Below are 16,339 nucleotides of genomic sequence, written 5' to 3'. Positions count from 1 at the left end.
ATAAGTTCCCTAGTTTGAAGAGCTAGACTTTTATGCGAGGTCAGGCCGGTTGAAGACATTTACAAAGAATTAGTTGTTTGTTATTGCTATGTGAGTTGCAAGAATGGAAAAAAAGAAATTCTTTCTTCAATACTTCCTTCCAGGCTGAGTCATCACTGGAGAGTGGGAAGGGCAGCAGCAGCAGCAGACTCCAGACCCTGAAGCTGCTATCACAGAGTACCATTTCTGCAAGGTGGGGGCTCAGAGGGAGCCATCATGAGCGATGTTACCATTGTGAAAGAAGGTTGGGTTCAGAAGAGGGGTAAGTGCTCAACAAACCAAAAATAATATGGTTGGTAAGCTTGCTGAACAGTGAGTGGTCTCTTGTAAGCTGATCTTTTTGCTGATGCTGTTAAAGTAAACCATGATGTGCTATGTCTTCTAAGTGAGAAATTATATTGAATTAATGTGTTAGGAATTTGCTCGTTATTTAGGGAATTTCTTAGTAATTCTTGATTTTGAGTTAGAAAGTTAGGTTTGACTTTGTGATATGTTGTGTGCATACATGTTATAGAAAGTTAGTGTTACATTTTTCTGTGGTATTCATAGATTTTACAGTCTGGAGACATCCTTTAGAATAATGTCTAGAAAAGTTCTATTCTATGTGCATTTAAGATAATTTAAATATATAGATAACATATCCATTTAAGCTAATTTGGATCATGGCAGGAAAAGGGTTTAAAGTAGTAAAGGGGGAAGTGTTTACCCTACAAATCCATGGACAAAACAGCTTCATAAATTAGGTAAGTAGAGTTCTGAAGTAAAAGGCCAAATTAAGACAAGGATTTTTGTGTATGTTTATGTTTACTTTCATATTTTAATTTTTTATTATTTACTTTTAGTATTGTTTACTCTACTTTAGATAAGCACATGCTTTCTTTGTTGTTAATAAAGGAAGAACTCTTCAGTGTAAAGCTTAGCTTATCATTTGTGAGATCACCTGCTTGTGTGGTCAGTGTGTTTATTAGAAAGCTAGAGTGTAGACTGGTTGCTAGGCAACCGATATTTACCCTCATGGACAAGTTGAGTAGGAAGAGGACTGTTCCATTTTCAGGACTTTTTCATTCCTGTATATATATTTTCCGGGTGAAAGTTTTGTCTTAAATACTGATTTTAACATTCTTTGAAGGTCTGTAGGTAATATGTATTCTGAAAAGCTGTTAGTTTTAAGTGTGATTATCCATTTATTGAGTGTTTACATCAGCCATTTTGAATTGAAATTTACATACAATAATGTTAGACAATTTTAAGTTACAATTTGATGAGTTTTCCTAACATGTACAGTGGTGTAATAGACAATTCTAATCATGATAGGGAACATTTCCATCTCCTCAGGAAGTTCCTTCATGCCCCTTTGTAGTCCAGTCCTCCTCCCTCAATCCTGGCAACCACTGCTCTGTTTTCTGTTTCTCTGTTTTACTTTGATAGATTTTTATACCAGTGGTGTCATGCAACATGTAGTCTTTTTCATTTGGTTTCTTTAACATGGATTAATAGTTTGAAGACTCATTCATGTTGTTGCATGAACCATTAGTTCCTTTTTATTGCTGAGTAGTATTTTATGGTGTGTATAGATCATGATTTATCTAATAGCTGATGGACATTTCAGCTGTCCCTAGTTTTTGACTACTGGTATATGACTTTGTATGATTTTTTTTTGTCTTGAATAAAATAACCTAGGATTGAGATTGTTGGGTTGTATAGTAGGTGTATGTTTAAATTTTAAGAAGTACGTGTTTAACTCTTAAAAACTACCAAAATTTTTCCACAGTGGTGAACCATTTATATTGTTTTATTTCTTTTATATTCTCAAAAATTTGGAAACCATTTTCAGATTTCAGTGCTTGTGAAAGTGGTTCTTTTTATTGTTATTATCTTTTTAAGCTTGCTTATTATATGTAATTTTTCCTACTGTGTCTTTTGGGGGATGACAAGCCATTTAAATAAGCTTTCTGGAGTTTTACTTTACTAACTGCTGAAGTCTGCTCTCACAAGGTTATTCAGCAGATTAAATGAGATAATGGATGTGGCTATATTTTGATAGTTTGTGACACAAATACAGCATATTGCTATCTTTACATGTTTAAGAAGGGTTTGGGGTGGGCCCTTAGTCTGTTTAATTAATTGTATCTTGTCTGAAATTCTGTAACAGAAGATTAGTCTTCAGTCCATGCAATATACACAAGAAAAAATTGGATAAAAATTTCTCAAGTGTTTTTCTTAAACTAGTAAGGGACCGTGGATTTTAATGAGTTTGTGTTTATTTTGAAAGTAGTAGTCTCATCCTGAGCACTGAATGTCAACCCAATTCAGCAACTTTTTTCAATTACTTGAGTTTCAGGAACACAGAAGTTTTCTTTTTCTTTTAAAAATTTTCTATAGATTGTAGACTCATGAGGGCAAGACAGTTTTAGAAAGAGACTGACGTAGGTCTGAATTCTGACTGCATTACATAAGAATTGTATGATCTTAGCCCAATTCTGTAGTTTCTGATTTTCAGAGTATGGAAGATCTCTATCTCTGTCGAAATATCAGTATTTGTGTCTAATAAAATCAGGATAATAATTCACACACAAAAAAAGTTAAATATTTAAATAAATTTAAAAAGTGCTTAAATTGTTAATATTTTTATCAATAATGACATGTATATTGAGTACATTGTGACATTTCAACAAATGTATAAAATATATTCTGATTAAATAAAAAAAAGAAAGTAATAGTCATGTAAACATAAGAGTGTGAATAGTACTCAGTGAAACAGATTACAAAATGAAAAGTAAAAATATTTATCCCCTACTTACTATTTTTTTTCCTCAAAGGTACTAATTTTAGACCTTTTCTATTATTCTGCTGTTCGTTATCTCAATACATAATATGCTGAAGTTTATTTGTGATTAACTATCCTAAGTAATCTAATGCTTTCCCACTGTGAAAAATGAAGAATTTAACTTTTAATACCTCTTCTGCCTCCCTCACCCCTTAACCCCCTGCTTTTATAGTTAAACTTCAGGCTGTTGGAACATTAACATTAGAAAATATTTAGACATTGTCTCTAAACAAGCAGCTTTGTAAGTTGTGAATAATTAGTACCCCTCACTTTCTTTCCCTTGAACTCCCTGTAGTTCTCTTCCCAATTTATGTCAGCTGTAACATTTATAGTGTCAGGGTTTGTAATAGTTATTGTTGATCTGAAAATGGTCAATATAAATATAAATAATTTTGCCAAAGCAAAGTAGAGGACAGATGGTTCTCTTGTATTCCACTGGAACTTAAGATCATGCCATATTTTAGTTTGACTTCTACTTGCCATATTTTTCCTGTGTTGGAAGGAGAGTGCCTAACTTTATTGTATTACTTGACTATTCAGCTTTTTAATCGTACCATTTTTTGCAGTTTTAATATGAACTGAATTGCTGGATCTGATGCTTAGCCAATGTTAGTTAATTCTTGGACAACTTCTGTGCTTTCTTAGATCTGTGTCTTTCCTCCTTTTGTTTTGGATTTACTTTATAATTTCTTTTTTTTTTAATGATTTATTTATTTATTTGAAAAAGTTAGAGAAGGAGAGAAGTAGGGGGAGGGAAGGAGAGAGAGAGAGAGAGAGAGAGAGAGAGAGAGAGAGAGAGAGAATCTTCCATCCGTTGGTTCACAATTGGTCACAATAGCCAGGGCTGTACGGTTCTGAAGCCAGGAGCCAGGAGCTTCTTCCGGATCTCCCACTCGGGGTGCAGGAGCCCAAGGACTTGGGCCATCTTCTTCTTTCCCAGGCCATAGCAGAGAGCTGGATTGGAAGTGGAGCAGCCTGGATTGAAACTGGTGTCCATATGGGATGCTGGCATTGCAGGTGGCGGCTTAACCTGCTACGCCACCACGCCGGCCCCTTTACAGTTTCTAGAGTACCTCCTGAATCGATTTTTCTCCCCAGGAGTAACGTGTGTGGGTGCTTGTCAGCATAATGTTTTACACCAGGCACATAAAAGCAGACCTCGGTGGGGTATAGAATTCAAGTTTAAAATAATTTTCCTTCAAAATTTCCAAGGTTGTGTTACATTACTGTTTAGTAACCAGTTTTATTGCTGAGAGGCTTGGTGTTCATTTCTTGTAGGTAACCTGTGTTTGCTCTCTTTTTGTGTTGACCCCTTTTTATCCTTAGAATTATTTATTTAGAGCTTCTGTATTAAAGTTCGTTTTTTTTTTTTTCTCATTTTCCATGTCTTTTTTTTTTTTTCTTTTTCTAGGAGATGTATTTAATTTTTTCTATTAGCCCTTATTATTTACTTCAGTTATTTATATGTTTGGGTACTTTTTCTAGTTCATAGTCATCTGCTCATGTAGGTATAATATAATTTTTTAAAAGATTATTTATATGAGTTACACAGAGAGAGAAGGAGAGGCATGCGAGAGAGAGAGAGAGAGAGAGAGAGAGAGAGAGTTCCTCCATCTGCTGGTTCGCTCCCCAACTGGCTGCAATGGCCAGAGCTGCGCCTATCTGAAGCCAGGAGCCAGGAGCTACTTCTGGGTCTCCCACGCAGGTGCAGGGGCCCAAGGAATTAGGCCATCTTCCACTGCCTTCTGAGGCAATAGCAGAGAGCTGGATTGGAAGTGGAGCAACCGGGGATAGAACTGGTGCCCATGTGGGATGTCAGCACTGCAGGTAGCTGCTTTACCCGCTATGCCACATCGCTGGCCCCATAATCTTTAGGCCCTAACTGTTTTTTAAGTTGTTTTCTTCTCTTTGAAAAAAGCTTGTTTATGAGGGTTCTTTTTTGTTGGTGATAGTTTTCTTCAAGCGTTTTGTGATCCAAGTTTCCCCATGTAATTATGAAAGGATTAGGTTTACTGGTAATATCTGTACTTATTTTTTACAATTTTTCTCAAGTTTCTGATAAGATAGATTCACTGAATAAGGATTTATGATGGCAATATATTTAACTGTTCTCTTAAAAGCGTAGTTGAAATGCTAGTGCAACCAAATTTTGGATTTTTACCCTCTACTTTTCTTAATTTATTCCCTTACAGATTTTCAGTATTATTTGAATGATACTTTTTGGTTATTAAAAGATAAATTACAGAGTTAGATGAATTGAAATAATATTAACCAGACTTATTGTTATTTATAAAATTCATTTGCTTGGTAACTTTTTTTAAAGATATATTAATTTATTTGAAAGTCAGAGTTACAGAGAAAGAGACAGAACTTCCATCTGTAGGTTCACTCCTCAAATGGCCTCAATGGGCGGGGCTAGGCCATGTTGAAGCCAGGAGCCTGGAACTCCCTCTGTGTCAACCATGTGGGTGCAGGGAACCAAGGACTTGGGCCATCTTACCTGCTTTTCCAGGCCATTCCCAGGGAGCTGAAATGGAAGTGGGGTAACTTGGACTCGAACCAATGTATATCTGGGATGGTGTTGAGAGTTCCAGATAATAGCTCAACCTGCTATGCCTCAAATCTAGCCCCAGTAATGCTGTTTCATAGAAATCTAAATAGTAGTAAGTGTGGATATCAAGTGAAAATTTAAAGTATCATTAGTCAATTCGTAATGCTTCTATTTTGAAATTGATACATATCTAAGTTGATTTTATCATGAAAAGCATTTGATTGATGAAAATACGGCATATGTGTTAATTTTGTGCACTTTTGTTGTATTAATATCTGATAAATTGAAATTTCTGTTGTGTTCTGTTTGTATAACCAGTTTGTACTTTTCAATAACTTTTTCTCCTAGTTTGTCTTGTATTTAAAATTTCCAGTTTGGGGGTATCCACAGACTTTGTTCTTTAAACACTGTTTGTATTGTACAAAATGACTTACTTAAATTAACTAGAGTGTTTAGGAATCTAGTAATTCCAAATGAGAAATTTTATCTGTGTGTTGTTTCACAAGATAGTTATTCCTCCAATCAAAATATATTTTAGCAATCAAAATATATTTTAGCAACATAAACATTGTGAACCAGGTTATGTTGTAATGTGTGATTGTTGTGATCTAGTGAAATTGAACAAGTTACAGAAAACAAAATTGTTTTTGGCTGCTTATCTAAGTGCAAAGACTTTTTCCTTCTCATTTACTTTGTGCATACTTGTGTTCTTTTTGTTCATGTTTTATTCACAGAATGACTATAGAAATAACTTATAAAGCAATTAAGGAGAAAGAAGATGACAGTATGATTTCCTGTTTACTACCCAGCAGCATGCTTTTTCCATAAAGAGTAAAGAGCTGTGGTAGTGGCTGTGTAAACCACATGGTAGATTAGAGAAGCTCACTTTGACTGTTGAAGTTGTAAATGGAGAATAAACATGGGAAAATTAAATTTATTTTCTGATGGTATTGAAACTGTGAGATTTACAAAAATATGGAATTTGTTTTCCTTATCATAATTTCAATATATTAGCTTTGAAAGTCTTAACCAAGAGAACCCTCAGGTGATAAGCATTTATGTACATTGTAGAGTTACTTATTGAACTGTAAGTTGTTAGTATGTGGACACTTATTCCCAATCAACATTTTTTTTTAAAAGATTTTTTACTTATTTATTTGACAGGTAGAGTTACAGACAGTGAGAGAGACAGAGAGAAAGGTCTTCCATCCATGGTTCTCCCCCTAAATGGCCACAAAGGCCAGAACTATGCTGATCTGAAGGCAGGAGCCAGGTGCCTCTTTGTGGTCTCCCATGCGGGTGCAGGGGCCCAAGCACTTGGGCCATCTTCCACTGCTTTCCTAGGCACATTAGCAGGGAGCTGGATCAGAAGCAGAACAGCTGGGACTGAAACTGAGGCCTACATGGGATGCTATGACTGCAGGCAGCGGCTTTACCCGCTATGCTACAGTGCCAGCCCCACTAATCATTTTCTCAAAAGATTTTACTTATCTGTTGAAATGACCACATGATATTTGCTTATATTCTGTTAATATGGTGATTTACTTTCATTGCTGAAATGAATTCCTATTTGGTTATGTTGTTATTTTTTATTATATTACAAGTTTTAATTTACTATTATTTTACAACTGATTTTTTTGCATTCACAAAATATTGATTTATATTTTCATAAACAGGTTGGGAAGTTTCATTCCTCCTCCATGTTTGAAGGAATTTGCTAAGATGGGTTCTGTTTTTTAAATTAAATATTTGGTGAAATGCACCAGTGAAATCATCTGGGTTTGAATTTTCTTTGTGGGAAGATTATTGATAATATGTAAGGTTTCTTTAATAGATGTGAGTCTCTGCATATTTTCTATTTCATCTTCTTTTAGTTTTGGTAAATAGTATTTTTTAAAGATTGTCTATTTTGCCCACGTTGTTTAAGCTTTTGGGCATAAAGTTATTGGTAATATCTCCTTAGACTTTTTTTTAAAACTATTTATTTGAAAGAGTTACAAACAGAGAGGGAGAAACAGGGAGAGATCTTCATTCCACTGATTCACTCCCCAGGTGACCACAACAGTGAGGGATGTGCTAGGCTGAAGCCAGGAGCCCAGAGCTTCCTCCAGATCTCCTGTATGGGGCCTAAACACTTGGCCCATCTTTTGTTGCTCTTCCCAGGCCATTAGCAGGGAGCTGAATTGGAACAACCAGGACATGGACTGGCACCCATGAGGGATGTGGATTTATCTTACTGCTCTGTTTAACTGTATCTTACAAGTATTTTTTAAAGATGTATTTATTTTACTATTTGAAAGGCAGAATTAACAGAGAGGCAGAGGCAGAGAGAGAAAGAGGTCTTCCATCCACTGGTTCACTTCGCAAATGGCCGCAACGGCTGGAGCTGGGCCAATCTGAAGCCAGGAGCCAGGAGCTTCTTCTGGGTCTCCCACACAGTTGCAGGGGCCCAAGGACTTGGGCCATCTTCTACTGCCACATCAGAAAGCTGGTTCGGAAGTGGAGCAGCAGGGACTCAAACCGGTACCCATATGGAATGCCGGCACTGAAGGTAGCAGCTTTACCCACTACATAACAGCGCCTGCCCCTACAAGTTTTGATATATTGTATTTTCATTAGCATTTAATGCAAAATGTTTTCTAACTTTCTTTTTTTTTTCCCCTTTGAATCCTGAGTATTTAGAAGAGTGTTGTTTAATTTCAACTATATGGGCTTCCAGATATCTTAGAATCATTAATTTCTGTTTTCTGTTTGGTGGTTTCTTTTTAAGAATAACTTTTTAAATTTATTTTAAAGGCAGAGTTACAGGGAGAGGAGGAGTGACATAGAGAGAGAAATCTATCCGCTGGTCCACACCCTAAATGGCCACAATGGTTGGGGCCGGGCTGGTTCAAACCAGGAGCCCAGAGTTTCTTCTGGGTCTCCCATATGGGTACAGGGACTCAAGGACTTGGGTCATCCTCTGCTGCTTTTCCAGGCTCATTAGCAGGGAATTGGATTGGAAGTGGAGCAGCTGGGTCTCTAATCAGCACCCATATGGGATGCTGGTATCACAGGTAGAGGCTTAACCTGCTACACCACAATGCCGACCCTGATTTGGTGGTTATTGTAGAAGATACTCTTGAGATTTCAGTTATGTGAGCTTTTTTATGATTTATTTTGTATGGCCCACTGTGTGACATATCTTAGTTTTCTGCTGTTGTGGATATATATATAATAATTGGAATATGTATAAATATATATAAATAACTGGAATTACTGGTTAAGATGGTTAATGTTGGTTTATCTTCTGTATCCTTATTAACTTATTTTCTATTTTTGTCACTTACTGAGTGGATGTCAAAATCTCCACGTATGATTGTGAATTTGTTTCTCTTTTTAGTTCTTTTTTTTTCTTCATATTTTGAATCCTTGTTACTGGATGCAGTCACATTTATAATTGCTATATCTTCTTCTTCTTCTTCTTCTTTTTTTTTTTTTCTATAGGCAGAGTGGTCAGTCAGAGAGAGAGAGAGAGAGACAGACAGAGAGAAAGGTCTTCCTTTTGCCGTTGGTTCACCCTCCAATGGCTGCTGCGGCTGGCGCACCGCTCTGATCCGAAGCCAGGAGCCAGGTGCTTATCCTGGTCTCCCATGAGGTGCAAGGCCCAAGCACTTGGGCCATCCTCCACTGCACTCCCGGGCTATAGCAGAAATTGGCCTGGAAGAGGGGAAACCAGGACAGAATCTGGCGCCCCAACCAGGACTAGAACCCGGTGTGCCGGCACTGCTAGGCGGAGGATTAGCCTATTGATGTATGTCCATCATCTCTGGTAATAATGTTTGTCTTGAAATTAACTGTGTCTGATAGTAATATAAACTTTTCAGATGATTAATGCTTGCATTTTTTAAAAATAGAATTTGGTACTAGTGTCTTCATTTGTTTATTTGAAAGGCAGAGAGAGAGGGAGATCGCCCATCTGCTTATTCACTACCCAGGTGTCCACAGCAGCTTGGGCTGGGCCAGGCTAGAGCCAGGAGCTAGGAACTCAGTCCAGGTTTCCCACGTGGGTAACAGGTATCCAAGTACTTGAGCTGTTATTACTTGCTGCCTCCCAAGGTGCACATTCATTGGCAGCTGGAATTGGGAGTCAAGCTGGGACTTGAACTCAGGCACTCCAGAATGGGATGTGAGCATCCCAAATGCATCTTAACCTCTGTGGCAAATGCCTACCAATCACATTTGCATCTTATGTTTTTCAAAAGTAATTTTTCATTTAACCTATCTGTGTTTTATATTTAAGCTGCCTCTCTTGTAGGCGCAGCATATGTTTAGGTCTTGCTCCCCTACCCCCAACTTTTTGGTGATCTTTACCTTTTAATGGGGCAGGGGAGGGAGTGACATCCATGATATGATTGAATTTATCTGTGCCATATATCCTTTTTTCCTATTTTCTCGTGACTTGAAAAATATACTATCTTTTAAATCTATTTTATGTCTGCCTTTTTTTTTTTTTAAAGATTTATTTATTTATTTGAATGAGTTACAGACAGAGGGAGATCTTCCATCTGTTGGTTCTTTCCCTAGATGGACACAATGGCTAGGGCTGAACCAGGCTGAAACCAAGAGCCAGAGGCTTCATCCATGTTTCCCACATGGGTAGCAGGGGCTCAAACTCCTGGGACATCTTCTGTTGCTTTTCCCAGGCCATGAGAAAGGAGCTGGATTAGCAGTGGAGCAACCAGGAGTTGAACCTCATGTGGGATGCCAGCATTGCAGGCGTGAGCTTTACCCGCTATGCCACAATGCTGGCCCGTATTTTATATCTACTATAGCCTTCCTTGTTGATAATACACTTTAAAATTTTTTAAGAATTTATTTTTAATATTATTGTTGATATGGTTGAATTTGAGTCTGCTGATTTGTTACTTGTTTTCTATTCTGTTTTTTAAAATTTCTTTTTAAAAAAATTTTATTTGAAAGAGTTACAGAAAGGCAGAGGCAGAGAGAGAGAGCAAGTGAGCGAGCGAGTGGTCTTCGATCTGCTGGTTCACTATCCAAATGGCCATGATGGCCGGAGCTGAGCTGATCTGGTGCCAGGAGCCAGGAGCCAGGAGCTTCTTCCAGATCTCCTGTGCAGGTGCATGAGCCCAAAGACTTGGGCCATCTTCCACTGCTTTCCCAGTGATGCAAAAAAAACATAAGCCTCAGTCATTCTTCCTCATTGCCCAAAAGATAGATAAACATTAGAATTTATTCCTTGCCTGTGAATCTCAATTGGGTCTCATACCCTATTGCCTTCATACTCTACCCCTCTATGGTCACCTGAAAGACCATTTCCAGGAATTCAGTTCTGCTTGCTTTCCCCTACCCCCACCCCCTTCCCTAGCCCTCCTGAAATATAAAAAGGCCTGGCCCTTTGCGGGTCAGGGCCTTCTGCCACATGTTCCATCATGTCCATGCCAGCAGTTGGTCACCCATCTCTGCAAATTTATTTTCTCTGGATAAATTTGGTCTGGTGGTAAATTTGTACACTGCTTCCTCTCTATTCTGTACCTCTTTTCCTAGCATTTATGGTGCCCCTGTAGGGAGGCACCAATCTGCAACTCTTTTCCTAACACCCAGGCCATAGCAGAGAGCTGGGTTGGAAGTGGAGCAGCCTGGACTCGAACCAGCATCAGTATGGGATGCTGGCACTGCAGGCAGTGGCTTTTCCTGCTATACCACAGCACTGGTCCCTATTAATTCTGTTCTTAAAAGAATCCTTTTTGTACTTTCTGGCCTTCTTCTGGGTTAAGTGATTTTTTTTTTTTTTTTTGGGTTAATATTCTACTTACGTTCCTCTGTCGCTGTATTATGTATTCTCACAATTGTGCTGGTGTTTACCCCAAAGGACAATAATTGTTCTTAGAGAAGAGTGTGAAAAAGCTTAGAAATTTCAGTAATCTGTGGCTCTCTAATGGGCCGCTTTATATAAATAGATAAAAGTATGTCTTAGTGTATTAAAATTCTATGTGCAGGGAATAGAGTGAATAGGGGGAAAGAGTTTGAAGAGCATCCTTATGCAGGCCAAGGGAAATACTTTGAGGAACACGGCGCTGTTGTCAGTTTAGCTTGTCTTACTTCTGCAGTGGTTGCAGGGTAGCTGCGGGCTGTGTAAGGCTGTGAACTTGTTTGGTCTGGCCCTGTCAAGGCAACTGCAGGCAGGACTTGAGATTTACTCATTTATTTTAAAGGCAGAGTTACATAGAGGTAGAGACAGAACAAGAGAGCTCTTCTGGTTCACTCCCCAGATGGCCACAACAGTTGGGACTGGATCAGGCTGAAGCCAGGAGCCAGAAGTTCCATCTGGGTCTCCCAAATGAGTGGCAGGATCTAAAGCACTTTGGCCATCTTCCACAACTTTCCCTGCTGCTTTAGCAGGGAGCTGGATCAGAAGTGGAGCAGCAAGGACTGGAACCTGTGCCTATATGGGATGTTGGCATCGCAGGCAGGTGGCCTAACCCACTACACTGGCCCCTGGAGTCTTTTTTTTTTTTTTTTAAGAATTTTTTTTTTTTTTTTAAATTTGTGAAGGAGTGATATTGTATGTGTGAAATAGAGAGGAAGAGAGAGAAAGTGGGGGGGGGGGGGGGACAGAGATCCTATCTACTGGTTTACTCCCTGAATGCCTACAGTGGCTAGGTCTAGGCTGGGCCCTGGCCAGGAGTCAGGAACTCAGTCTGGGTCTACCAGGTGGGTGGCAGGGTTACAGTTTCTTCAGCCAACACCTGCTACTTTCCCAGATCCATATTAGGCAGGAAGCAGGAATCTGGAGCTGGACTCAGACCTGGCCATGGGACCTGGGTGTGTTAACTGCTACATCAAACTGCTGTCCCTGGAGGTGTTTTTAACGGACACCTTATGGTGGGTTAGGATTGTTACTGGCATCTAGAGCACGGAGGCCAGGAATAGTGCTAAATGCACTGTCAGTACACAGGTCTCATATAACAAAAACGTTTCCAGTTTCTAATATTGGTAGTGCTGAGGTTTAGAAACTTCTCTGGGGATTATAATATACATTCTTAATTGATCACAGTGGATAATAGCATTAATATTTACTGCAGATAAAATACAAGATCTTTGTAGTATTAGAGTTATATTGACTTCTACCCCAAATGTTGTTTGCATATGTACCGATGTTAGGTGTCCCACAATATGAATGTGTCATGATTTTTATTTTAGTTATATGTCTTAGAAAAGAGCAGGAAAAAAATATTTTTTGGTCTCTATTTAAAATATTTCAAATATTGTAGCAAAATATATAGGGTTCAATGAGCATTCTAATCTTTCATATTTATATAAGCTGATTTGCAGTTTTAAAATTTCTTCCTGGCTGGCGCCTGGCTCACTTGGCTAATCCTCCACCTGTGACACCGGCACCCCAGGTTCTAGTCCCGGATGGGGTGCCAGATTCTGTCCCAGTTGCTCCTTTTCCAGTCCAGCTCTCTGCTGAGGCCTGGGAGGGCAGTGGAGGATGGCCCAAGTGCTTGGGTCCCTGCACCCGCATGGGAGACCAGGAGGAAGCACCCAGCTCCTGGCTTCAGATCGGTGCAGTACCAGCCGTAGCGGCCATTAGGGGAGTGAACCAAAGGAAGGAAGACCTTTCTCTCTGTCGCTCTCTCACTGTCTATAACTCTCTCTCTGTCTCTCTCTCTCACTGTCTAACTCTGCCTGTCCAAAAAAAAAAAAAAAAATTTCTGCCTATAGGTTTCAGTTTCTGTCTTGATATTTTCTTTATGCTTGAAGAAGTTTCCTTAGCACTTCTTTTAGAGCATATCTTTTGGTTACTAATAACTCGTTTTTTTAATCTGAAAATGTCTTCATTGTATCTTCATTTTTGAAGGATTTTTCATTGTATACGGAGTCCTGATTTGATTTGTTTCTTTCATCTCTCTTTTTTTAAAGATTTATTTATTTGAAATAAAGTCCTGTGCACTGAGTTACACAGAGAGAGAAGGAGAGGCAGAAAGGGAGGGGGGTGTCTTCCATCCGCTGGTTCACTCCCCATTTGGCTGCAATGGCTGGAGCTGCGCTGATCCAAAGCCAGGAGCCAGGAGCTTCTTCCTGGCCTCCCGTGGGGGTGCAGGGGCCCAGGCCATAGCAGAGAGCTGGATCAGAAGTGGAGCAGCTGGGTCTTGAACTGGTTCCCATATGGGATGTTGGCACTATGGGTAGCGGCTTTACCCGCTAAGCACCGTCCCCTCTTTCATCTGTTTAAGGATGTCCTTTCATGTTCCTTCAGGCCACTATTTTAAGTTGTTAACTTTGTGTTACTGTTTATACATAGTATGTCATTCTTTTCTGGATACATTGAAGACTTTCCTGTCTTCAATTTTCAGCCATTTGACTATAATGTGCTGGGATGTTATTTTCTTTGTATTTATCCTGTTTGGGATTTACTGAGCTTTTTTGATTAATAAATTCATGTTTTTCACCAAACTTGAGAAATTATTGGCCATTATTTCTTCAGAACGTTTTTTGCTGTGTCATCTTCTCTGCTTGGGGAAACTCCTGTTAACACCTGTGCAGAACAGGTGATAGTGTTCTGCAGCTAAGTAAGGCTCTGTTCATTTCTTTCCATCTTTTTTCTCTCAGTTCTTCAGACTGGATCATTCCTGGTAATCTGTTAAATTCACTGGCTCATCTGCCATCTCTAGACTGTTAAACCACAATTAATGTTTTCTAGTTGGTTCTTTTAACTTTTCTGAGTCTGTGAATTTTTTTTTTTTTTTTATAATAGCAGGTTTACAGTCCTGATCTGCTAATCCAAACAGTAGGATTTTCCAGGAGTTGGCTTCTGTTAACTGCTGTTTTTCTTTGCCTAAGATTATACTTTCCTGTTTTGGTCCATGTCTGATCGTTTTCAGTGTATACAGTTCATATGATGATGTGTTATAAAGATTCTGAAGCTGCTGTTTTCTTCAGAAGACTTAGTTTGTATTCTAGCTGGTACTTTGATTCTTTTCAAACTCTATATTTTATTTCCCTTGTTGGAAAGAGCAGTTGAACTCTGCCTTTTTACCACATTTTACTCTTTATTGCATGCTCCTAGGAATTTTTCCTATGCATCCACAGTTCAGAGGTTAGTCCATTTGGGCAGAGCTTATATTCTCTCCATATCTCTCTGATAACCCTCCACTTTCCAGCCATTTTAGCACCTCTGAAATCCAGCATCTGACTGTTCTAGCTAATACAAGTGTGACTTCCTCACGGAGTTCCACTCATTCCACCCTAATCCCAAGTACTGGGAGGGCTCCTCAAGCAAAAAGCCTTATTCATGCAAATCTCACAAAGTGCAGCTTTCTTCTTCCAGGGTTCTAATTCCCTTCCTCCCTGCTTTTGGTGTTTTCTGCTGCCTTCAAATGCTGGTTTTTGTTTGTTTTGAACTTCTATATATAGGTGCGTTAATCTACCAGTGGAAGTGGGAATCTGCTGTGTATATTTTTTTTTTTTTTTTTAAGATTTATTTATTTGAAAGGCAAGAGACAGAGAGGCACAGAGAGAGAGAGAGAGGTCTTCCATCTGTTGGTTCACTCCCCAGATGGCCGCAACAGTGGGAGCTGCACTGATCCAAAGCCAGGAGCCAGGAGCTTCTTCCAGGTCTTCCATGTGGGTACAGGGGCCCAAGGACTTGGGCCATCTTCTACTGCTTTTCCAGGCCATAGCAGAGAGCTAGATCACAAGTGAAGCAGCCGAGACTGGAACCAGCACCCATATGGGATGCCGGCACTGCAGGTGGCAGCTTTACCTGCTTTACCATAGTGCCAGCCCCAATGTATATGTTTTAATGTTTAGATACAAAAATTTGGTTCTGCTTTATAATGCACAGTATTGTTACTTGTTATCTAATCTAATGCCTAAAGTAAGTGATGAGGAGTAGAATTTTATGAAGAGTGGCTGTACAGTTTATGCGAAATGTATGAGGAGTAGGAAACTAACAGTTTAAACCAGCTGAGTTGCAATCACTTAGCTGGAAACATAGCTGAATCTTTTTCCCAGGCACATTTGTAGAATTTCAAGCTTGGAACTGTTAGGCAGGAAGACTTAGAACCCTCTGAGTGGAAAATGGGGAGTGGCTTCCATTTGGCTGAATCCTCATGTTATTTGAGTGACATCACTCACTGCTCTGTGAACCAGTGGGGAATGCTGAAAAGCTGTACCTCTTGAACTTGAGTTGTCTCTCTCTAAACAACTATCTTCGTGGTTTCTACATCCTTTGATATAGGGAAGCTTTCTTTAATTACCTGTTGGCATATCTGTAATCATTATCTTCTGATGTGATAACAGTGTACCTACTACTGTGTTTTCTTCCATGTTTTAGGTAATGCTAGTTTTCTGCTTGGCATATCCCCCACCCCCTCTGTCTTTGTCAGAAGAAATCTCCTGTGTGCTTCAAGGCCAAATTATAATATCACACCGGTGTTTTCCCAGATCACAGTCTTACAAAGTTAGAATGATTCCTCTGGTCTGTATATATTGCAACTTTTTTTTTTTAATCATCCTTAAAGCTTTCTACTGATTAGTCATTACATAAGTACTTTCTTTCTCCATTATAAACTCTCTGAGAGCCGGAACTGTGTATCTAATGTAACTTTTTGTTTTTCACATAGCATCCACCAGTACTTTTAATATAGGAGTCTCTTAATCAGTATTTCATTTATGAATGGGGAGAAAATAGCAGTTGTAGAAGTTCAGATAGCAGTATGTCACAGATTTTAGGGCAAGGAACTATAATTGGGGTAGACAAGGCAGCAAACACAGGATAGATCACAGCTAGGAAAGCAGTCCGTGTATATGATTGGATTTTGGTGAGGGCAAATCTGGGATTCTGTAACTGTATTGCACATCTGTCAAGCTTTTGTATATAACAGATAGAACTAAGAGGGTAGGGAACTGGTATA

General features: G+C 39.1%; 1 protein-coding gene across 1 annotated transcript in view; it reads left to right on the top strand.

Annotated features, from left to right (window-relative positions):
* AKT3 (AKT serine/threonine kinase 3) overlaps positions 1–16,339 on the top strand; it is a 309,299-nt gene that overhangs the window by 11,908 nt on the left and 281,052 nt on the right. Inside the window, exon 2 of the mRNA XM_062210714.1 lies at positions 144–301. Within this exon, the coding sequence (XP_062066698.1) occupies positions 256–301 (46 nt within the window). The 5' untranslated portion in view covers positions 144–255. The remainder of the gene's footprint in view (positions 1–143; positions 302–16,339) is intronic.

Source organism: Lepus europaeus, chromosome 14, assembly GCF_033115175.1.
Source record: "Lepus europaeus isolate LE1 chromosome 14, mLepTim1.pri, whole genome shotgun sequence".
Lineage (NCBI taxonomy): Eukaryota > Metazoa > Chordata > Mammalia > Lagomorpha > Leporidae > Lepus > Lepus europaeus.
The sequence above is the reverse complement of the archived record's forward strand: the minus strand, read 5'-3'. Positions and strand labels throughout refer to the sequence as shown.